The sequence below is a fragment of the Coenobita brevimanus genome, chromosome 20 (genome assembly GCF_032717465.1).
Source record: "Coenobita brevimanus isolate Jiangsu-jjx chromosome 20, ASM3271746v2, whole genome shotgun sequence".
Lineage (NCBI taxonomy): Eukaryota > Metazoa > Arthropoda > Malacostraca > Decapoda > Coenobitidae > Coenobita > Coenobita brevimanus.
In genome coordinates this window covers 17420039-17444011 of record NC_136973.1, presented here as the reverse complement: position 1 = coordinate 17444011, position 23973 = coordinate 17420039, and the positions used below count along the sequence as shown (strand labels likewise).

Here is a 23973-nt window from a genome sequence, read left to right as displayed (position 1 = left end):
CACTATAATAACAGCATAACACTATAATAACAGCATAACACTATAATAACAGCATAACACTATAATAACACAGCATAACACTATAATAACACAGCATAACACTATAATAACAGCATAACACTATAATAACACAGCATAACACTATAATAACACAGCATAACACTATAATAACACAGCATAACACTATAATAACACAGCATAACACTATAATAACAGCATAACACTATAATAACAGCATAACACTATAATAACACAGCATAACACTATAATAACAGCATAACACTATAATAACAGCATAACACTATAATAACACAGCATAACACTATAATAACACAGCATAACACTATAATAACAGCATAACACTATAATAACAGCATAACACTATAATAACACAGCATAACACTATAATAACAGCATAACACTATAATAACACAGCATAACACTATTATAACACAGCATAACACTATAATAACAGCATAACACTATAATAACACAGCATAACACTATAATAACAGCATAACACTATAATAACACAGCATAACACTATAATAACACAGCATAACACTATAATAACAGCATAACACTATAATAACACAGCATAACACTATAATAACACAGCATAACACTATAATAACACAGCATAACACTATAATAACACTGCATAACACTATAATAACACTGAATAACACTATAATAACAGCATAACACTATAATAACAGCATAACACTATAATAACAGCATAACACTATAATAACACAGCATAACACTATAATAACAGCATAACACTATAATAACACAGCATAACACTATAATAACACAGCATAACACTATAATAACACAGCATAACACTATCATAACAGCATAACACTATAATAACACAGCATAACACTATAATAACAGCATAACACTATAATAACACAGCATAACACTATCATAACAGCATAAAGCTATATAATAACAGCATAACACTGTAATAACACAGCATAACACTATAACAGGATAACATTTTAATAACAGCATAACATTATATAATAACAGCATAACACTATAACACAGCATAACACTATAACACAGCATAACACTATAACAGGATAACAGTTTAATAACAGCATAACACGAATAAATTGTATTTTCTCTGCCATGTAAACAACAACCTTCATTATCTCTTTTCTCTTCCCATTGCCCCCCCTCTCTCTCTCTCTCTCTCTCTCTCTCTCTCTCTCTCAGGCTCATAATTTTTCCTCTCCTCTCTCATGCAGTTCATCACCATCACTTCTTCCTTTCACCAATGGTTCTCCTTTTCCTCCTCCCTTGTATTCTTCCTCAAATCCTTCCATTTTTCAGGCGGCTATGCATCATTTTACCCCAGTACATAAATACCCTGTCCCACCACTAATTCCAGCATTTACCCTCCCTTCCCTTCCACTCATGCCTGGAGTAATATATAGATGTTTTTCGTTCCCCTCCTCCTGACACTGTCAGCTATCTACACCAACCCCACACAGCATTTATCAAAACACGTACATACATACATGCAAACACACACACACACACACACACACACACACACACACACACACACACGTTCTGACATCAAAGCGTGTGTATGTACAGCAACACCAGCAGTTGTGTGTAAAAACTAGCATGTCCTGTATAATATCTGGACAGCAATAGTTGGCAGGCTGGAAATTGCCTTGTTTTTTGTGGTGTGTGTGTGTGTGTGAGAGAGAGAGAGAGAGAGAGAGAGAGAGAGAGAGAGAGAGAGAGGGAGATGCAAGGAATGAGAGAAAATATGCCTGTGTGTGTGTGTGTGTGTGTGTGTGTGTGTGAGTGAGAGAGAGAGAGAGAGAGAGAGAGAGAGAGAGAGAGAGAGTCAATCTGATGAATAAGCACAACAGAAAGAAAAAAGCCAAATATGCAGACAGAAAGCTAAACAAACACAGAAGCGTACAGCCTTAAGCAATCACAGAGACAGACAGACGCGCAAAGACGGGTAGACTGAGACAAACAGGAAAAAATAAATACTTGAATAAAACATGGAGGACAGACAGCAGAGGACAAGTATTCTGACCTGGATACAGACACACAGACTGATAGCTGGAGAGGTAGAAAGACAGCATCTTCTTCTCCTTTCGGCTCTGCCCTTAGGGGTGGCCACAGCGGATGACCCGTCTCCATCTTACTCTGTCTTCTGCATCTTCTTCTCTTACACCTACCACCCGCATGTCCTCCTTCACTACATCCATAAACCTTCTCTTTGGCCTTCCTCTCTTTCTCCTGCCTGGTAACTCCATTTCCAGCATCCTCCTCCCGACATACTCCTCATCCCTCCTCCGCACATGTCCAAACCATCTCAGTCTCGCCTCTCCAGCTTTGTCCCCAAACTGACACGTGTGCTGTCCCTCTAATAGGTAGAAAGACAGCATAAGTGGAGGCAAATAGAAAATCATTATATAAAATAAACACGCAAACAACCAAGCAGAAAGTAAAGTGAGCTAGAAAGAAGAAAGAGATAGGAAAGGATTAAGAGAGAGAGCCACACGAGCTGAGAGAAAAAGGGAGATTGCAGAGGACTCACGAGATATAGACAGGATGAGAGACAGACAGGCAAGCAGTGAGACAGAGAATTAAGAGGGCATGATTAGTGCATATAGAGACAGACAAACAGTACGGTACTTGAATTAGAAAAGATCATCTGGTTCTCAGTCGACACAGAAATGGTTAAAAAAAGGAATATACGGGTATATGTGGGTGAGTGGAGACAGACAGGCAGACAGACAATCAGTTGGATATTAAAGTGGTACAGTAAAAACATTGAATGTGATGAAGACAAAATGCAGAGAATTAAAAGGATTAACACACACACACACACACACACACACACACACACACACACACACACACACACACACACACACACACACACACACACACACACACACACACACACACACACACACACGTACGCCCATGCAAATAAAGAGGAATCATTTAGAAGTGTAAAACTTGTAATTCCATCGTTTGTCGGATTTTTTTTTTTTTTTTTTTTTTTTTTAGAGAGAGAGAGAGAGAGAGAGAGAGAGAGAGAGAGAGAGAGGCCCTAGTGATAAAAAGTGTTGCGCTGAGTGATGCCTGTACAGGTTGTATTTATTATTATTATTGTTATTAATACTGTAGTAGCTGTAGTAGTAGTAGTTGTTGTTGTAGTAGTAGTAGTAGTAGTAGTAGTTGTAGTAGTAATTGTTATTAATACTGTAGTACCAGTAGTAGTAGTAGTAGTTGTAGTAGTAATTGTTATTAATACTGTAGTACCAGTAGTAGTAGTAGTAGTTGTAGTAGTAGTAGTAGTTAATGTTATTAATGCTGTAGTACCAGTAGTAGTAGTTGTAGTAGTAGTAGTAGTAGTAGCAGCAGCAGCAGCAGCAGCAGCAGCAGCAGCAGCAGCAGCAGTAGTAGCAGCAGCAGTAGTGGTAGTAGTTGCTTTTAATGTTACGGGCCTAGAGAGTGATTTATGTTGATATCGTGAGTGTCGTGGAGTGTCTTGCTTTCCCGCCCCGTCCTGTCATGTATTGTCCTGTCTTGCTGTTTGTCCTGTCCTGTCCTGCCCTGTTATATTACTCTATTCTGTCCTGTCCTGCCTTGTTATATTTTCCTATCCTATCCTGTCCTGCCCTGTTATATTTTCCTATCCTGTCCTGTCCTGCCCTATTATATTTTTCTGTTGTCCTGTCCTGCCCTATTATATTACCCTATCCTGTCCTCTTCTGTCCTCTCTCCTATTCCATCCTGCTGGCCGTCCTATCCTGTTGTCTATCCTAAATTCCTAGCCAGAGGTCAGGCATCACTGGTAGCAAACAGGGACGTACTATTCACCCTTTCTATCCTTCCTCTTTATCCCATCCTGTCCTGTGCTTCCCACCCCATCATGCTTCCTGCTGTAATCTCATACCATACCCCCTGACTTGCCTTCGCCTATTCTCTCCGTCCCTTTTTTTTTTTTATTCTATTCTGTCCTGTCCTCCTGCCTATCCTACCCTGCTTCCTGTGCTAATCTCGTGCCTATCTCTGTGCCTAACCCCTTCACTTACCTTCACGTATTCTCTCCTTGTTTTTTTTTTTTATTCTATTCTGCCCTCTCCTGCTGTCTATCATTCCCTACTTCCTATGCTAACCTCCTGCCTAACCCTTTGACTTGCCTTCACCTTTTTCCCCGTCTTTTTTAAATTTCATTCTTCCCTGTCCTACTGCCTATTCTACCTTACTTTTCATACTAATCTCGTGCCTGACCTCTTGCCTAACCCTTTGACTTGCCTTCATGTATTCTTTCCGTTCTGTATTTATTCTGTTCTGACCTGTCCTGCTGCCTGTCCTACTCTGCTTCCTATACTAACCTCCTGCCTCACCTGCTGCCTCACCTCGTACCTCGCCTGCACCCCCAGGCACGCCGGTGAGGTACAGCATCACTGGGGGCAACAGGGACGGATTATTCACCATACACCAACGCACGGGACTCATCACTCTCGCTGCACACCTTGACTACGAACTGCAGCCCAAGGTGAGTGTGTGTGTGTGTGTGTGTGTGTGTGTGTGTGTGTGTGTCAGTCATGAGGGTGAACATGTGTGGGTGGGTGGGGTTGTAGGTGTGGGTGTGGTGGGTGTTGCAGGTGTGTGTGTGTGTGTGTGTGTGTGTGTGTGTGTGTGTGTGTGTGTGTGTGTGTGTGTGTGTGTGTGTGTGTTTTATGTGACCGACTCTGGGCATAGGCTTCACAGCCTGCTTTCAAGGCCCAGTAGTCCTCCTACGTACCGCACACCTCTACATGTCACCACTTCGGCGCTAACACCCACCTTCCATACTGAATACATGCTAGGGCTGTCTCATACAGGACTAGTGTATTGGTATTAGCGGGGGTATTTTTACGACATGTCGGCGGGTGTGTGTGTGTGTGTGTGTGTGTGTGTGTGTGTGTGTGTGTGTGTGTGTGTGCGGGTCTTCTGGTAGAACAGTAAAGTGTGTGTGTGTGTGTGTGTGTGTGTGTGTGTGTGTGTGTGTGTGTGAGTCACGAGGGTGAACGTGTGTGTTGGTGGGTAGGGTTGTGGCTTTGTGTGTGTGTGTGCGTGTGTGTGTGTGTGTGTGTGTGTGCGTGTGTAATTCACCGGGTTGGTCAGGATCACTTGATGGTCGTGATCGTCAGCTTTTACCCTCCCGGAAGGGAGCTGAGAGCTCATATAGTCCGATCTAAGGGCAAGGCTGTGACCTTCACACACCCACACACCCGTCCCCTTGCTCAAGGGGGACAGTAACCACCCACTTCGTCAGTGAAACTTTTCGCAACCTGAGCGAGGCGCGAACTCCCGTCCACCAGTTGGCAGGCGAGAGCGTTACCACTGCACCAGCGAGCGGTGTGTGTGTGTGTGTGTGTGTGTGTGTGTGTGTGTGTGTGTGTGTGTGTGTGTGTGTATGTGTGTGTGTGTGTGTGTGTGTGTGAGGGCTGGGGGTTTCTCTGCTGTCATGTTTTAATCAAGCTAAAGGTAAGTGAACGTCACCTTAAAACAATATATTCAGATCTATGGAAAAACACTGATAAGAAAACCAAGAGATGATGGCGACAAAGTGGAAAAAATTGCACTCTTAGAGGATTCCATACGTGTGTGTGAGAGAGAGAGAGAGAGAGAGAGAGAGAGAGAGAGAGAGAGAGAGAGAGAGAGTATGACCAATAAATACTCAGCACAATACTACAGCACGTACCACACACTGATACACGTCAGCACACCCACTGTTTCACCTTTAAGGCCTATCCATCACTGTCCTCCCTAACACAACATATTACAGACAATCATATATGGTCAGGACACACAACAAGCCTCTCTAAGCCCCGGAAAGTTAGCCAGCTGAGGAAAGTGAGAGGCAGAAGAGGTGAAATAAACCAGAACAAATTTTATCCCCCACTCCACGTACAGAATTAACCACCTGACGTGCGCTGTGTTGGGCTGTGTTTGACGCTGTGTTAGGCTGTGTTTGACGCTGTGTTGGGCTGTGTTTGACGCTGTGTTGGGCTGTGTTTGGCGCTGTGTTGGGCTGTGTTTGACGCTGTGTTGGGCTGTGTTTGACGCTGTGTTGGGCTGTGTTTGACGCTGTGTTGGGCTGTGTTTGACGCTGTGTTGGGCTGTGTTTGACGCTGTGTTGGGCTGTGTTTGACGCTGTGTTGGGCTGTGTTTGACGCTGTGTTGGGCTGTGTTTGACGCTGTGTTGGGCTGTGTTTGACGCTGTGTTGGGCTGTGTTTGACGCTGTGTAATTCTTTACTGACGCAAATGGTGGTGGTTTTCTGGGTTATCTTGTGTGTTAAAACCTGTTTGTTTTGCCCCCCCTCCTCTCTCTCTCTCTCTCTCTCTCTCTCTCTCTCTCTCTCTCTCTCTCTCTCTCTCTCACACACACACACACACACACACACACACACACACACACACACACACACACACACACACACACAATGGGGAGGGTAAGGTAGTAGCACATGACTCCTTGCTGGCGTTCACTATTGATTTTGGCTGTGGTGGTCCTTATGCTGACCCCATGCTGTACATTGTGCTGCTTGTGTTGACACTACTACTACTACTACTACTACTACTGCTACTACTACTACTACTGCTATTACTACTACTACTACTACTGCTATTACTACTACTACTACTACTACTACCACTACTACTACTACTACTACTACTACTACTACTACTACTACTACTGCTACTACTACTACTACTGCCACTACTACTACTACTAGTACTCCTGCTACTGCTACAATTACTACCATACTACTACTACAACTACTACTACTTCTACTACCACTACCACTACTACCGGTACTAGTACTATTGCTGCTGTCTCTGCTACTACTACTACTACTACTACTACCACTACCACTGCTACGACCACAATAACAACAACAACAACAACAACAGCAACAACAACTACTACCACTACTACTACTACTACTACTACTACAATTACTACTACTATTACAATTACTACTATTACTACTACTACTACTACTACTACAATTACTACTACTATTACAATTACTACTATTACTACTACTACTAGTGCTGCTACTGCTACCACTATTACTGCATTGCTGCTGCTGCTGCTGCTGCTCTACTACCAGTAACTAAATAATAGGAGTAGTGGTGATAGTAGTAGTAGTAACATTAATAATAATAATAATAATAATAAAATAATAATAATAATAATAATAATAATAATAATAAAATAATAATAATAATAATAATAATAATAATAATAATAATAATAATAAATAAATAAATAAATAATAATAATAATAATAATAATGATGATAACAACAGTAGTAGTAGAAATAGTAGTAGTAGTGGTTGTGGTAATAATAATAATAATAATAATAATAATAATAATAATAATAATAATAATGTTACTCCATGTAGTACAGGTGTCAGCCCTGGTCTCAGCAAACAGCCTAAACTATCCAATCTCCACGTCGGGCCTGCCTGTACCCCTCTAGTACTAAATTTACCCAGCCAGGTACTGATAGTTTCCTCTTCTTTCCCTTCCTTCTGTTTTCCCTTTGATGCACCGCCACCCTTGGCTTACACGCCTAGATATCTAACTCAGCTTCTAAAGCAGCTAACCTAGTCTTTCTCTAACTTAGTATTTATCAGTATGGAGGAGCGTGACATGGAAATTGTTAAAAAATATAAAAAATAAAAATTAAACTTAACTCTTTAAAGCTTTGGTGGGAGTTTGGCAATATACTGTGGTTAACTTATGACTGTTTTATTCAGCACACACACACACACACACACACACACACACACACACACACACACACACACACACACACACACACACACAGTGACATAAAGCAGCCCACCACTAGTCACCAAAACGCACGTGTGTGTGTGTGTGTGTGTGTGTGTGTGTGTGTGTGTGTGTGTGTGTGTGTGTGTTTCTAATATACAGGAGGGACAAGGATTCTGTAAAATCTAGTTTTTTTTTTTTTTACTCCAGGAATAAATCTTAAAGTTACGGCACGAAAATTACAGCAAGTTATGCCTGTTTTGTGCAGGAATATCAAGGGAAGGAGTGCAATAGTATTCCATTGTCTAGTTGTTCCTGTAAAAGCATATTTGGTTACAACAGGGGAATCGATCATGACCATGGCTGCGAATCCCACCCTGCAATTAAAAAGGATTTTGGCTATTTTCTCCGTAGCAAATTGTATTATCACTTTATTATCAGGAATCATCGTGTGTGTGTGTGTGTGTGTGTGTGTGTGTGTGTGTGTGTGTGTGTGTGTGTGTGTGTGTTTTTATCTCAGACTTTTTTATTGACTCTAGCTGGGTTTTGAAGTGACGTAGTTGTGTGAGTAAATAATAAATGAATAACTAACATCCATTAACACAGTTTAGGCCCCCGATATCCCAAAGGCTGGAGTGCAGACCTCTTGAGAGAGAGTGAGAATAGCATCACCTCCAGCCCACAGTAAGTATGTAAATAAATAAATAAATAAATTTTCGCATTTGGGAAGCAGTATGTTTTTTACGAAATATTGCCATTCCTCTATTTCTTCATACCCACCCTTGCCAACCTTTCTCCCATACTCCCACCCGCGCCCACACCCACACCGACACCCACGCCCACATCCACGCCCACACTCTCAGCCTCATATATCCACACCCACATCCACCCCCACCCCCACGCCCACACCCCCACCCTCACCTACGTTTCCTCCACTCCCTCACCCTTATCAAAAGCCAAAACACACACTCTCTCTCTCTCTCTCTCTCTCTCTCTCTCTCTCTCTCTCTCTCTCTCTCTCTCTCTCTCTCTCTCCTAATCCTGTGCTACAGTTCCCAGGGCTTAGTGTGCTTGTCTGTGGGTGTGAGAAAGTCAAGGGGGAGATCTGTTGAAGGTGGACCTTGAAGAAGCTGATTGGAAGTGAGGAGGGGCAGGGAAAGTGGAGTGAAAAAGAGAGCAAGTGAGGGAAAGTATAGGAACGTGAGAGGCAGGATGAAGGAGGAAAGGACTGTGAAGAAAGGGTTGAGATAATGGAGAGAGAGAGAGAGAGAGAGAGAGAGAGAGAGAGAGAGAGAGAGGTTCAGAACAGAGAATATGTATAGAATTTTCAATGGGCCAAATGTTCTCAATAATAATAATAATAAGAGAGAGAGAGAGAGAGAGAGAGAGAGAGAGAGAGAGAGAGAGAGAGAGAGAGAGAGAGAGAGAGAGAGAGGAGGTTCAGAAGAGAGGGGAATATGTATAGAGATTTCAATGGGCTATAAGTTTCCAGTAATAATAATATAACCTCCTCCAGCGAAGATCGAGAGAGGTTATGTATTCACCAGTGTCTGTCTGTGTGTATTCAAGATATCCAAAAAGCTGTCATTGGATATCAATAAAACCTCAAGGGTAATTGGGCAGTGGGTCAGGCAAGAGTTGATTTGATACTGAGATGTATTTGGGTCCTAATGCAGATTATATATGTATATATATTGCGCTGGAGAAGGTATGAGCCCTCTGAAACAGTGTTGCATGGCAGAGATGAATTAACTGACAATGTGAGACCGCAAAATTATTGGTCTGGCAGGGAAGGTGAATTAGAGTAGAGGATTAAAAACTTAATGGCGCTGGATGAGGTATGAGCCCTCTGAGTATTTTCTTGTTCTATTTCTGTACACCGTGCTTGGAAGCCCGTCTGTGAGATCTAGAAGAGTACGTGAAATCTGTAGAATTGCCGTGAACCGTAGGTAATGTTGTGGAAAGTTGTAGAGATAAAGGTGTAGAATCAGTGAACGTTAATTAAGGGATTTCCTAGCTGTGGAGAGAACTGATTAAGAACTAGACAGGCTGAGCTGTGGATACGGGAAAACAACCAGAGTTATTGAAAGCTGTGGGGAATGTGAGAAAAAAGAGTAGAAAAAGTTTGTGTGAGCTATCGAAAAAGTTAAAAATAGATGCAGAAAGAACAGTAGCCCTGAAATACTGAGAATGTTCGAAAAACGTAGAAAAAAAAAAATCAATGTGAGCTGTCATAGAAAAAAGGAATAAAGCAAAATCATTCGGAGACGGAATACTAATCACCCGCCAAAATATGTAATTGGATAATGTAAAAGTTACCTTCCAAACAAATTTGAAGAAAAATAGCAAAACTCTACGGAATTTAGTCAGCGTTTCGCAAAAAGCCAATCCAGTAAATATACTGTACTACTATATATATATATATATATATATATATATATATATATATATATATATATTTTTATATATATATATATATATATATTGTTACATAGCCTATGATTTCATCATCCTTTGTGTAATTCTAACGTACAGTGTGCTGCCTGTTTGATCACGAGCGTGTTCTACCTCACTCCCCCCTTCTACCGTTATAGTAGAGCAAGTCGTTCTTTCTGTTGTTCAGAGCGGGATTGTCAACTCTTTGTCCCCTATGGCTTCATTTGCTCGTCCTTCTTACAAGTTGTATCAAGCTCTGCTGGCCCCTATATAATGAGCTCAGTCTCTACATTAATTGCCACTTAGATCTACTCCTCATTTTGTTCACATCTCTGTCCTCCCCTGTACAGTTATTATTATTGTGAGTTTCTCAGGAAGTCTCCAACCATCTAGCAGCTGTGTGTAATTTGAGTATAACTGTTGTTGCATTTTTTCTTGTGCTGTGTAGCATAGGGTTAATTCTTAGGCCTAGTGAGTTTTTTTTTTTTTGTGATTTATGTAAAGGTTCTTTTTGTCAGTCATTTTTGATAATATTTTGTATCTGTAATAATTTATCTTGCATTAACTGAGCATTACCCAGTGTATTTTCATTTTATCAGGGCTGACTTAGATAAATTTACTCTTGCTAATTTCGTGTTAATAGAGGCTATTGCAGTTAACCATATATTTAACCTGTTTTTTTGCCATTACATTATCCTTATGAGTCCTGAATGTTTTGTTGTTAGTTTGAGCATTAAACTTAACTTGTAATTTTACCTATCTGTTTTGTTTTGAACCTGGAACTTTACGGGACAGTAGTGATTTTTAGTATTCTCACTTAAAGTGTACATCATCTTTCTCTGTTCCGTAACATAAATTTGGCGACCTCATATCAGGATATTCAGGATATTATCATAAGGATATTGCTTGATATTTTGTGATTGTGATTTATTCATGATGTCTTCTATTACTACGCTTATTGAAGCCAAAGATTTTTTGTCAAATGTGCAAACAGTGTTGGATGTAGAAAACAGAACAAAGAATGAACTTAAGCTTGTTGCTCAACAATTGGGAATTGCTGTTCGCTCTCATCATTCTAAAGATCAAATTGTTGACATGATTAATGAAAGCTTGTTTAATGTAACTCCTCCAAATGAGCAAACGCAGATTGAATTAGCTAAGTTACAGCTAGCCCTGCAGGAGTCTCGTGCTAAGGAGGCGGAGGCTCGTATTCAGGAGGCACAGATACACGCACAAGTTGAACTTGCCAGGATTCAGGCAGACCATGAGTATTGCATGAAACAAGGTGGAACTGGATCATCTAGCTCTGATGATTTTGATGTGGCTAAAAATGTTAAACTTGTCCCTCCTTTTAATGAATCTGATTTAACAAAGTATTTTCAGTTGTTTGAGAGGGTAGCTACAGGTTTTAATTGGCCCAAAATGTATTGGCCCGTACTCCTTCAAACTGTTCTCACCGGTAAAGCTCAAGTAACTTATGCATCTTTGCCTCAGGATCAATCTGATAATTATGATGTAGTTAAGAGCTTGATTCTTAAGGCCTATGAGCTTGTTCCTGAAGCTTATAGAGTAAAATTTAGGACAACTTACAAGCAAGATAAACAATCCCATGTTGAGTATGCAAAAATCTAAGATCTGTTAGAGCAGTGGTTAAATTCTAAGAATGTGGATTCTGATTTTGGTAAATTTAAGCAGATGATTTTGCTGGAGGACTTCAAAAGGTGTATTAGTAAAGATGTAAGCCTATATCTTGATGAGAAAAGAATAGATAATTTGTCTGATGCTGCAGTTTTAGCTGATGAATATGTTCTCACTCACAAGAGATATTCTAAAGAAAAGGGGAAAGCTGAGAGTAAGTACGTTGCCTCTACTCAGAGTACAGGTAACAGGAAGGAGAATAAAAATGATGTTTCTCAGGAAGTAAATACCAGCTTCACCTCTAGATTTCAGAAAAGTAAATGTACTTATTGTAATAAGCTTGGTCATACTATGGAGAGATGTTTCAGGAGACAGCGTGATGTGAACAAAAAGGAGTCTTTGAATATTCAGTCAATTGGTCTAGTGTCCACCCTTGAGAGTTCCCAGAATTCTTTAACTGAGTTAACTGAACCTGCTTTGAGGGGTAACTTAAATTCTCATGTTGGAGCTCCTCTTTTGAGCAGTAACGTGGGTGACACTCTCAAGAGTTCATGTGCTAATTTCCTGTCTGATGGTTTTGTCAGTCCTCTGGACTGTAATGACAGGAAATCAGTTAAAATATATCGTGACACAGGTGCTTGCCAATCCCTTATGCTGACCAGTGTTCTAGGCTCTAATGTTAATTCCTCTGATGAAACTGTAATCTTACAAGGTGTAGGGAATAATTACTTCTCTGTCCCTCTGTGCAGAGTGAATTAAGAGTCTGGTTTTGTTAATGGTTCCATTATGGTTGGGTTGGTTGAGACACTCCCAATGTCAGGTGTAACTTTCTTACTTGGAAATGATATTGGTGGAAGTCAAGTGTGTCCAGCTCCTCAGTTGTCTAGTGAGCCAGTGGCTGCGTCCCAGGATTGTGATGTCCCTGATGTGTTCCCTGCATGTGCTGTCACTAGGGCTAAGTCTAAAGTTACTGGTGATTTAGATGATAATGATGATGATGATGTTATCCTAGCTGACACTTTTCTTGCTAATTTGGACCACTCACCAGATGAGGCAGTACCCCGTAGTGTTGATAATTTGTCTCGTCAAGAGTTGGTTGAGTTGCAGGTTGCTGACCCTGAGTTGAAAGGTCTAGCTAACTCTGCTTGCAGTGAGGAAGAGTCAGCCGGTGCTTCTACTTGTTATTATTTAAAGTCAGGAGTGCTTATGAGGAAGTGGAGACCCCCAACAGCATCAGCCGACTGTGAATGGGAGGTTGTACATCAAGTTGTCATCCCTCGTGTTTGTAGGCAGGATATCATTAGAGTGGCTCATGATTTCAGTTTGGCAGGACACCTTGGAGTGAGGAAGACTGTGGCACGCATTTTGAAACACTTCTACTGGCCAGGTATCTTCAGGGATGTTTCCTGGTATTGGAAGTCTTGTCACACCTGTCAAGTTGTGGGGAAGTGTAATCAGACCGAAAAGGTTGCACCTCTAGTTCCCATTCCTCCTTTGAGGCGCCTTTCACCCGTGTGTTCGTGGATATTGTGGGCCCTCTTCCTAATACTTCTTCAGGATTTTCTTATGTGTTGACCCTGATTGATATGGCTACTCGTTATCCTGAAGCCATTCCACTTAGAAATATCTCAGCAAAGAACGTGGTTAAGGAAATGCTAGGGTTCTTCACAAAGGCTGGTCTGCCCAAGGAGGTACAGTCAGACCGGGGAAGTAATTTCATGTCAAACGTTTTCAAGCAGTCTCTGAAAGAGTTGGGCATCACCCAGATCACGTCTTCAGCTTACCATCCCCAGACCCAAGGGGTGTTGGAGAGATATCATCAAACACTCAAATCGATGCTCAAGAAATACTGTTTGGAACATCAGAAAGACTGGGATAAAGGTCTTCCATTCGTTGTGTTTGCCGCAAGAGAATCTCCAAATGAATCACTGGGCTTCTCACCTTTTGAACTACTGTTTGGCCATGAAGTAAGAGGACCCCTTAAGCCACTCAAGGAATGCTGGCTGTCGAAGGAAGATGACGTCAACCTGCTGGAGTATGTGATGAAGTTCAAAGAACGGCTGTCCACTGCTTTACAGCTGGCGAGAGAGAATTTAGGAGCTGCTCAGGAGAAGATGAAGACTTGGTATGATAAGAAGTCCAGGTTACGCTACTTTCAGCCAGGAGATCAGGTTTTGATTCTGCTACCAGTTCATGGGCAACCTCTTCAAGCCAAGTTTAGTGGTCCTTATTTCGTGGAGAAGAAACTCAATGATGTCAACTATGTCATCGCCACACCAGATCGTAGAAAGAACAAGCAACTTTGTCACATCAACATGCTAAAGTTATATCACAGGCACTGTAGCTGCACTGTAGCTGTTCCACCCGAGTCTGCAAGTGAAGCTCTCCCATGCAGTATGAGCCTGAGTGATAGTTTGGGGAAGAATCCTGATATCATGAATGATCTCCAGACTAAGCTTTCTCATCTACCTCCCGAGGAAAGACAGGAGTTTTCGGCATTACTGCAGGAGTACCCGCAAGTGTTCCGTGCCACTCCAGGAAGAACCACTGTGTTGATGCATGATGTCGATGTTGGAGACGCAAAGCCAATTAAACTGCCTCCTTACCGTGTAAACCCAGTGAAAGTTCCTCTCATCCAGAAGGAGCTTGGCTACCTGTTGGACCACAAGATGATTGAGCCCTGTCAGAGCGAGTGGAGTTCTCCTGTCACTCTGGTCCCTAAGCCGGGTGGGTCACAGCGGCTTTGCATCGACTACAGACGTGTTAATCAGATAACCAAAACAGACACTTACCCTCTCCCTCGTGTGGAAGATTGCATAGACAAGATCGGAAAGGCTAGGTACATAAGTAAGTTTGATTTGTTAAAGGGATACTGGCAAGTACCTATGACTGAACGTGCTAGGGAGATCTCATGTTTTGTAACACTAGGAAAGACTTTTGCATGTTCTGTAATGCCATATACAGATTGTTTTAGAGTAATAATAAATTTCCTTTGTAAATTTCTTTTTTCTTTGTGGGGAGGTGTTACATAGCCTATGATTTCATCATCCTTTGTGTAATTCTAACGTACAGTGTGCTGCCTGTTTGATCACGAGCGTGTTCTACCTCACTCCCCCCTTCTACCGTTATAGTAGAGTAAGTCGTTCCTTCTGTTGTTCAGAGCGGGATTGTCAACTCTTTGTCCCCTATGGCTTCATTTGCTCGTCCTTCTTACAAGTTGTATCAAGCTCTGCCGGCCCCTATATAATGAGCTCAGTCTCTACATTAATTGCCACTTAGATCTACTCCTCATTTTGTTCACATCTCTGTCCTCCCCTGTACAGTTATTATTATTGTGAGTTTCTCAGGAAGTCTCCAACCATCTAGCAGCTGTGTGTAATTTGAGTATAACCGTTGTTGCATTTTTTCTTGTGCTGTGTAGCATAGGGTTAATTCTTAGGCCTAGTGAGTTTTTTTTTTGTGTGATTTATGTAAAGGTTCTTTTTGTCAGTCATTTTTGATAACATTTTGTATTTGTAATAATTTATCTTGCATTAACTGAGCATTACCCAGTGTATTTTCATTTTATCAGGGCTGACTTAGATAAATTTACTCCTGCTAATTTCGTGTTAATGGAGGCTATTGCAGTTAACCATATATTTAACCTGTTTTTTTGCCATTACATTATCCTTATGAGTCCTGAATGTTTTGTTGTTAGTTTGAGCATTAAACTTAACTTGTAATTTTACCTAACTCTTTTGTTTTGAACCTGGAACTTTACGGGACAGTAGTGATTTTTAGTATTCTCACTTAAAGTGTACATCATCTTTCTCTGTTCTGGAGTTATCCCCGTACCCTGAAGATTGGGTCTATGAATGTGCGTGGATGTAGTACAATTGAGGCTAAAAGGGAGGAGATTGGGAGAATGTTTGTGAGAAGAAAGTTGGATGTGTTAGCTTTGAGTGAAACGAAGATGAAAGGGAAGGGGGAATCTATGTTTGGAAGTGTGAATGGAAGATTGTCAGGTGTTGATAGAGGAAGGGCAAGAGAAGGTGTGGCCTTGTTAGTGAGTCCGGAAGTACAGCAGTGTGTGATTGAATGGAAGGAGGTGTCATCGAGACTGATGTGGGTGAAAGCGAAATTTGAACATGAGTTGTGGGTGTTTGTGAGTGCATATGGGCCTGGTAGTGAAAGGGATGAACAAGAGAGGGAGTCTTTCTGGAATGATGTTGATGAGTGTCTGCAGAGTTTTGGAGCGAATGTGAATGTGGTAATGATGGGAGATCTGAATGCTAGATTGGGAAATGTAGCAGTTGAAGGCGTAATTGGTATGCATGGTGTGCCTGGAAGAAATGAAAATGGGGAACGAATGATAGCGATGTGTGTTGAGCGAGAGATGGTGATTGGGAATACACTGTTTGAGAAGAAAGATATTTATAAGTATACATGGGTGAGACAGGAGGGTGGAAGGGTTGTTGGTAGAGCCTTGATGGACTATGTGGTTGTGTCTAGGAATATAATAGGAAGATTGTTGGATGTGAGAGTTCTGAGAGGGGAGGGTGGAGGTATGTCTGACCACTACCTGGTGGAGGGAACGTTAAGAGTAGGTAAGAGATGGGTGAGAGCTAGGAGGGTTAGGTGTGGCAGGGAGATTTTGAAAGTGATTGAGTTGGATAAAAGAGAGAATAAGATAGAGTATCAGGAGAAATTGAAAGATGAATGGAACGCAGTGAAAGATCGGGAAAATGGCAGCGTGGAGGAGGAATGGCAGTTGTTTAAGAGTGCTGTGGTGGGGCATGCAGAAGAGGTGTGTGGTGTGAGACGTGTGGGTGGTGGTGTAAGAAAAGGAAGTGAATGGTGGTGCGAGGAAGTAAGTATGGCTGTGGCTGAGAAGAGACGTGCATATGAAGTGTGGCTGCAGAGGAAGGATGAGATGTCATATGAAAGGTATAAGGAAAAGAGGAATAGAGCGAGAAGGGCTGTGCGTGATGCTAAAGTGGCAGCAGATGAGAGGTGGGGTAGGCGGCTGACAGAGAATTTTCAACAGAATAAGAAAATGTTTTGGAAGGAGGTGAAAAGGGTGCGAAAGGGAGAGTCTGGGAAGGAAGAACGAGTAAAAGCAGAGGATGGAAGGATGTTAATTGAGATGGATGCAGTAAGGAAGAGATGGGCAGAGTATTTTGAAAGATTGTTAAATGTAGAGGAGGAAAGGGTGGCTGAGATTGTGGCGGATAGAATGGTGCAAGGAATAAATGTGTTGGGAGAGTTAAATGATTCTTTGATCACGAAGGAGGAAGTGGAGAAGGCAGTACAGGAGATGAAAACAGGGAAAGCTGCAGGTATGGATGGGTGTGCTGTGGAATGCCTGAAGGGTGGTGGAGTGACTATTGTTGACTGGTTAGTAAGATTGTTGAATGTGTGCTTTGAGAAAGGTATGGTGCCAATTGACTGGGCAAGTGCTTGTGTGGTCCCATTGTATAAAGGCAAGGGTGATAAGTATGAATGTACTAGCTTTAGGGGTATAAGTCTGTTGAGTGTTGTAGGTATAGTGTATGGTAGAGTGTTAATTATGAGAGTTAGAGAGGGTACAGAGGGAGTGATTAGTGATGAGCAGTGTGGCTTTAGGAGAGGGAGGGGATGCGTTGATCAGGTGTTTGCTGTGAGACAAGTGTGTGAAAAGTATTTAGCGAAAGGCAAGGATGTGTTTTGGGCATTTATGGATTTAGAGAAAGCGTATGATAGAATTGATAGGGAGGCTTTGTGGACTGTTTTAAGATTGTATGGATTTGATGGTAGGTTACTAAAAGGGGTGAAAAGTTTTTATGTAAATAGTAGAGCGTGTGTAAGAGTGGGAAATGCTGTGAGTGATTGGTTTCCCGTGAGAGTGGGGCTGCGACAGGGATGTGTGATGTCGCCTTGGTTGTTTAATATTTACATGGATGGTGTTGTAAGGGAGGTGAATGCAAGAATTTTAGGTGGTCTGAGTCTGGTAAATGTTGATGGAGGAGAGTGGAATCTGAAGCAGCTGCTGTTTGCAGATGATACTGCACTGGTGACTGATTCAGAGGAGAGGTTGAGACAGTTGGTAGAGGAGTTTGGAAGGGTGTGTGAAAGGAGGAAATTGAAAGTAAATGAGAATAAGAGTAAAGTGATGAAGTGTACGAGGTTGATAGATGGTAGGGGGATGAATATAGTTTTGAATGGTGAGTTGCTTGAGGAGATAGATTGTTTTAAATATCTAGGGTCACATGTTGCTGTGGATGGAAGAATAGATGCAGAAATGAAGTTTAAAATAAATGAAGTAGGAAAGGTGCTGGGAGGAATGAAAAAAGTGTTCAAATGTCGTTCGCTTAGAATGGATGTAAAGAGAAGGCTGTATGAGGGAGTTGTGGTACCGACTGCATTATATGGGGCTGAAACATGGAATATGGGTGTAGCAGAGAGGAAAAGTTTGAATGTAATGGAGATGAGATGTCTGAGGAGTATGTGTGGAGTGACGCGTATGGATCGAGTGCGAAATGATGAAGTGCGAAGGAGAACTGGAGTTGTTCGGGAGATGGCTGGTAGAGTTGAGCAGAGGGTGTTGCAATGGTTTGGGCATATGGAGAGAATGGATAATGAGCGATTGGTGAAAAAGATAACTAGATCTGATGTGAGAGGTGAAAGGCTGAGAGGAAGACCACGAATAGGATGGATGGACAGTGTGAAGAGAGCGCTGGATGCGAGAGGGATGTCTGTTGAGCAAGGAAGAGTGGCTGTGCGTGACAGAAATAAATGGAGAAAAATTGTGAATGAATAGGTGATGACGCAGCCCTGAGGGGATATTCTCCCGCATTTGGTCTGATCAGCTAGTCAGGTCAGGTGCGGGTAAGGGGATGGGTCTGTTATGATGTGGCAGGGGTAAACACCAGTTCTGCTGTCGGGCCCTGCTGCGGATGTCACTGATTGCATTGCGCAGTTGACCCTTGTGCGGTGTGATGCGGTGAGGATCTGTCCGTTCTCCCCTTTGGGGCTAAGATGCGAATGAATGTGTTTAAATGGATGAGTAAATGGAGAGTGAGTCGTCCTGTCTCGGCTACCTCCCTTTCCTTGGGGGAAGCAGCCTAGGTATATATATATATATATATATATATATATATATATATATATATATATATATATATATTGTTACATAGCCTATGATTTCATCATCCTTTGTGTAATTCTAACGTACAGTGTGCTGCCTGTTTGATCATGAGCTTGTTCTGCCTCAGTTCCCCCCTTCTACCGTTATAGTAGAGTAAGTCGTCCTTTCTGTTGTTCAGAGCGGGATTGTCAACTCTTTGTCCCCATGGCTTCATTTGCGCATACTTCTTACAAGTTGTATCAAGCTCTGCTGGCCCCTATATAATGAGCTCAGTCTCTGCATCATTGCCACTTAGTTCTGCTCCTCATTTTGTTCACATCTCTGTCCTCCCCTGTACAGTTATTGTTGTGAGTGCTCAGGAAGTCTCCAACCATCTAGCAGCTGTGTAATTTGAGTATAACTGTTGTTGCATTTTTTCTTGTGCTGTGTAGCATAGGGTTAATTCTTGGGCCTAGTGAGTTTTTTTTGTGATTTATGTAAAGGTTCTTTTTGTTCGTTATTTTTGATAATATTTTGTATCTGTAATAATTTATCTTGCATTAACTGAGCATTACCCAGTGTATTTTCATTTTATCAGGGCTGACTTAGATAAATTTACTCTTGCTAATTTCGTGTTAATAGAGGCTATTGCAGTTAACCATATATTTAACCTGTTTTTTTGCCATTACATTATCCTTATGAGTCCTGAATGTTTTGTTAGTTTCAGCATTAAACTTTAACTTGTAATTTTACCTAACTGTTTTGTTTTGAACCTGGAACTTTACGGGACAGTAGTGATTTTTAGTATTCTCACTTAAAGTGTACATCATCTTTCTCTTTTCCGTAACATAAATTTGGTGACCTCTTATCAGGATATTCAGGATATTATCATAAGGATATTGTTTGATATTTTGTGACTGTGATTTATTCATGATGTCTACTATTTCTACACTTGATGAAGCCAAAGATTTTTTGTCAAATGTGCAAACAGTGTTGGATGTAGAAAACAGAACAAAGAATGACTTAAGCTTGTTGCTCAACAATTGGGAATTGCTGTTCGCTCTCATCATTCTAAAGATCAAATTGTTGACATGATTAATGAAAGCTTGTTTAATGTAACTCCTCCAAATGAGCAAACGCAGATTGAATTAGCTAAGTTACAGCTAGCCCTGCAGGAGTCTCGTGCTAAGGAGGCGGAGGCTCGTATTCAGGAGGCACAGATACACGCACAAGTTGAACTTGCCAGGATTCAGGCAGACCATGAGTATTGCATGAAACAAGGTGGGACTGGATCATCTAGCTCTGATGATTTTGATGTGGCTAAAAATGTTAAACTTGTCCCTCCTTTTAATGAATCTGATTTAACCAAGTATTTTCAGTTGTTTGAGAGGGTAGCTACAGGTTTTAATTGGCCCAAGGAGTATTGGCCAGTACTCCTTCAAACTGTTCTCACCAGTAAAGCTCAAGTAACATATGCATCTTTGCCTCAGGATGAATGTGATAATTATGATGTAGTTAAGAGCTTGATTCTTAAGGCCTATGAGCTTGTTCCTGAAGCCTATAGAGTAAAATTTAGGACAACTTACAAGCAAGATAAGCAATCCCATGTTGAGTATGCAAAAATCAAAGAAGATCTGTTAGAGCAGTGGTTAAATTCTAAGAATGTGGATTCTGATTTTGGTAAATTTAAGCAGATGATTTTGCTGGAGGACTTCAAAAGGTGTATTAGTAAAGATGTAAGCCTATATCTTGATGAGAGAAGAATAGATAATTTGTCTGATGCTGCAGTTTTAGCTGATGAATATGTTCTCACTCACAAGAGATATTCTAAAGAAAAAGGGAAAGCTGAGAGTAAGTACGTTGCCTCTACTCAGAGTACAGGTAACAGGAAAGAGAATAAAGATGATGTTTCTCAGGAAGTAAATACCAGCTTCACCTCTAGATTTCAGAAAAGTAAATGTACTTATTGTAGTAAGCTTGGTCATACTACGGAGAAATGTTTCAGGAGACAGCGTGATGTGAACAAAAAGGGGGGTTTAAATATTCAGTCAATTGGTCTAGTGTCCACTCTTGAGAGTTCCCAGAATTCTTTAACTGAGTTAACTGAACCTGCTTTGAGGGGTAACTTAAATTCTCATGTTGGAGCTCCTCTTTTGAGCAGTAACGTGGGTGACACTCTCAAGAGTTCATGTGCTAATTTCCTGTCTGATGGTTTTGTCAGTCCTCTGGACAGTAATGACAGGAAATCAGTTAAAATATATCGTGATACAGGTGCTTGCCAATCCCTTATGCTGACCAGTGTTCTAGGCTCTAATGTTAATTCCTCTGATGAAACTGTAATCTTACAAGGTGTAGGGAATAATTACTTCTCTGTCCCTCTGTGCAGAGTGAATTTAGAGTCTGGTTTTGTTAATGGTTCCGTTATGGTTGGGTTGGTTGAGACACTCCCAATGTCAGGTGTAACTTTCTTACTTGGAAATGATATTGGTGGAAGTCAAGTGTGTCCAGCTCCTCAGTTGTCTAGTGAGCCAGTGGCTGCGTCCCAGGATTGTGATGTCCCTGATGTGTTCCCTGCATGTGCTGTCACTAGGGCTAAGTCTAAAGTTACTGGTGATTTAGATGATAATGATGATGATGATGTTATCCTAGCTGACACTTTTCTTGCTAATTTGGACCATTCACCAGATGAGGCAGTACCCCGTAGTGTTGATAATTTGTCTCGTCAAGAGTTGGTTGAGTTGCAGGTTGCTGACCCTGAGTTGAAAGGTCTAGCTAACTCTGCTTACAGTGAAGAAGAGTCAGCCGGTACTTCTACTTGTTATTATTTAAAGTCAGGAGTGCTTATGAGGAAGTGGAGACCCCCAACAGCATCAGCCGACTGTGAATGGGAGGTTGTACATCAAGTTGTCATCCCTCGTGTTTGTAGGCAGGATATCATTAGAGTGGCTCATGATTCCAGTTTGGCAGGACACCTTGGGGTGAGGAAGACTGTGGCACGCATTTTGAAATGCTTCTACTGGCCAGGTATCTTCAGGGATGTTTCCTGGTATTGTAAGTCTTGTCACACCTGTCAAGTTGTGGGGAAGTGTAATCAGACCGAAAAGGTTGCACCTCTAGTTCCCATTTCTCCTTTTGAGGCGCCTTTCACCCGTGTGTTGGTGGATATTGTGGGCGCTCTTCCTAAGACTTCTTCAGGATTTTCTTATGTGTTGACCCTGATTGATATGGCTACTCGTTATCCTGAAGCCATTCCACGCAGAAATATCTCAGCAAAGAACGTGGTTAAGGAAATGCTAGGGTTCTTCACAAAGGTTGGTCTGCCCAAGGAGGTACAGTCAGACCGGGGAAGTAATTTCATGTCAAATGTTTCCAAGCAGTCTCTGAAAGAGTTGGGCATCACCCAAATCACGTCTTCAGCTTACCATCCCCAGACCCAAGGAGCGTTGGAGAGATATCATCAAACACTCAAATCGATGCTCATGAAATACTGTTTGGAACATCAGGAAAACTGGGATAAAGGTCTTCCATTCGTTGTATTTGCCGCAAGAGAATCTCCAAATGAATCACTGGGCTTCTCACCTTTTGAACTACTGTTTGGCCATGAAGTAAGAGGACCCCTTAAGCTACTCAAGGAATGCTGGCTGTCGGAGGAAGATGACGTCAACCTGCTGGAGTATGTGATGAAGTTCAAAGAATGGCTGTCCACTGCTTTACAGCTAGCGAGAGAGAATTTAGGAGCTGCTCAGGAGAAGATGAAGACTTGGTATGATAAGAGGTCCAGGTTACGCTACTTTCAGCCAGGAGATCAGGTTTTGATTCTGCTACCAGTTCATGGGCAACCTCTTCAAGCCAAGTTTAGTGGTCCTTATTTCGTGGAGAAGAATCTCAGTGATGTCAACTATGTCATCGCCACACCAGATCGTAGAAAGAACAAGCAACTATGTCACATCAACATGCTAAAGTTATATCACAGGCGGGACGAAAATAATCCAGTCTGCACTGTAGCTGTTCCACCCGAGTCTGCAAGTGAAGCTCTCCCATGCAGTATGAGCCTGAGTGATAGTTTGGGGAAGAATCCTGATATCATGAATGATCTCCAGACTAAGCTTTCTCATCTACCTCCCGAGGAAAGGCAGGAGTTTTCGGCATTACTGCAGGAGTACCCGCAAGTGTTCCATGCCACTCCAGGAAGAACCACTGTGTTGATGCATGATGTCGATGTTGGAGACGCAAAGCCAATTAAACTGCCTCCTTACCGTGTGAACCCAGTGAAAGTTCCTCTCATCCAGAAGGAGCTTGGCTACCTGTTGGACCACAAGATGATTGAGCCCTGTCAGAGCGAGTAGAGTTCTCCTGTCAATCTAGTCCCTAAGCCAGGTGGGTCACAGCGGCTTTGCATCGACTACAGACGTGTTAATCAGATAACCAAAACAGACACTTACCCTCTCCCTCGTGTGGAAGATTGCATAGACAAGATCGGAAAGGCTAGGTACATAAGTAAGTTTGATTTGTTAAAGGGATACTGGCAAGTACCTATGACTGAACGTGCTAGGGAGATCTCATGTTTTGTAACACTAGGAAAGACTTTTGCATGTTCGGTAATGCCATATGGTATGAAGAATGCACCAGCCACATTTCAGAAGCTCATGAATGTTGTAACAGCGGGTTTGGCAGGGTGTGTTGTTTATATTGATGATGTATTAATCTTCAGTGACAACTGGAAAGATCACCTATGCCATGTCAGTAAATTTCTTGAGCTTTTAGTTCATGCTAATCTTGTAGCTAATTTATCGAAGTGTGAGTTTGGTCAAGCTAAAGTTCAGTACCTTGGGTACGTAATTGGTGATGGACATGTTGCACTGCCAGGAGCTAAGGTTCAGGTTATAAGTGATCTTCCTAGACCTAAAAGTAGGAAAGAGCTACAAAGATTTTTGGGAATGGTAGGTTATTACAGGAGATTTGTTCTTAACTTTTCAATTCTTG

General features: G+C 41.7%; 1 protein-coding gene across 1 annotated transcript in view; it reads left to right on the top strand.

The window, feature by feature from the left end:
* The window catches only part of LOC145391920 (putative neural-cadherin 2), a 441690-nt gene that overhangs the window by 288415 nt on the left and 129302 nt on the right, over positions 1-23973 (top strand). The window contains 1 exon segment of the mRNA XM_080266411.1: positions 4440-4555. Coding sequence (XP_080122537.1) covers positions 4440-4555 — 116 coding nt within the window.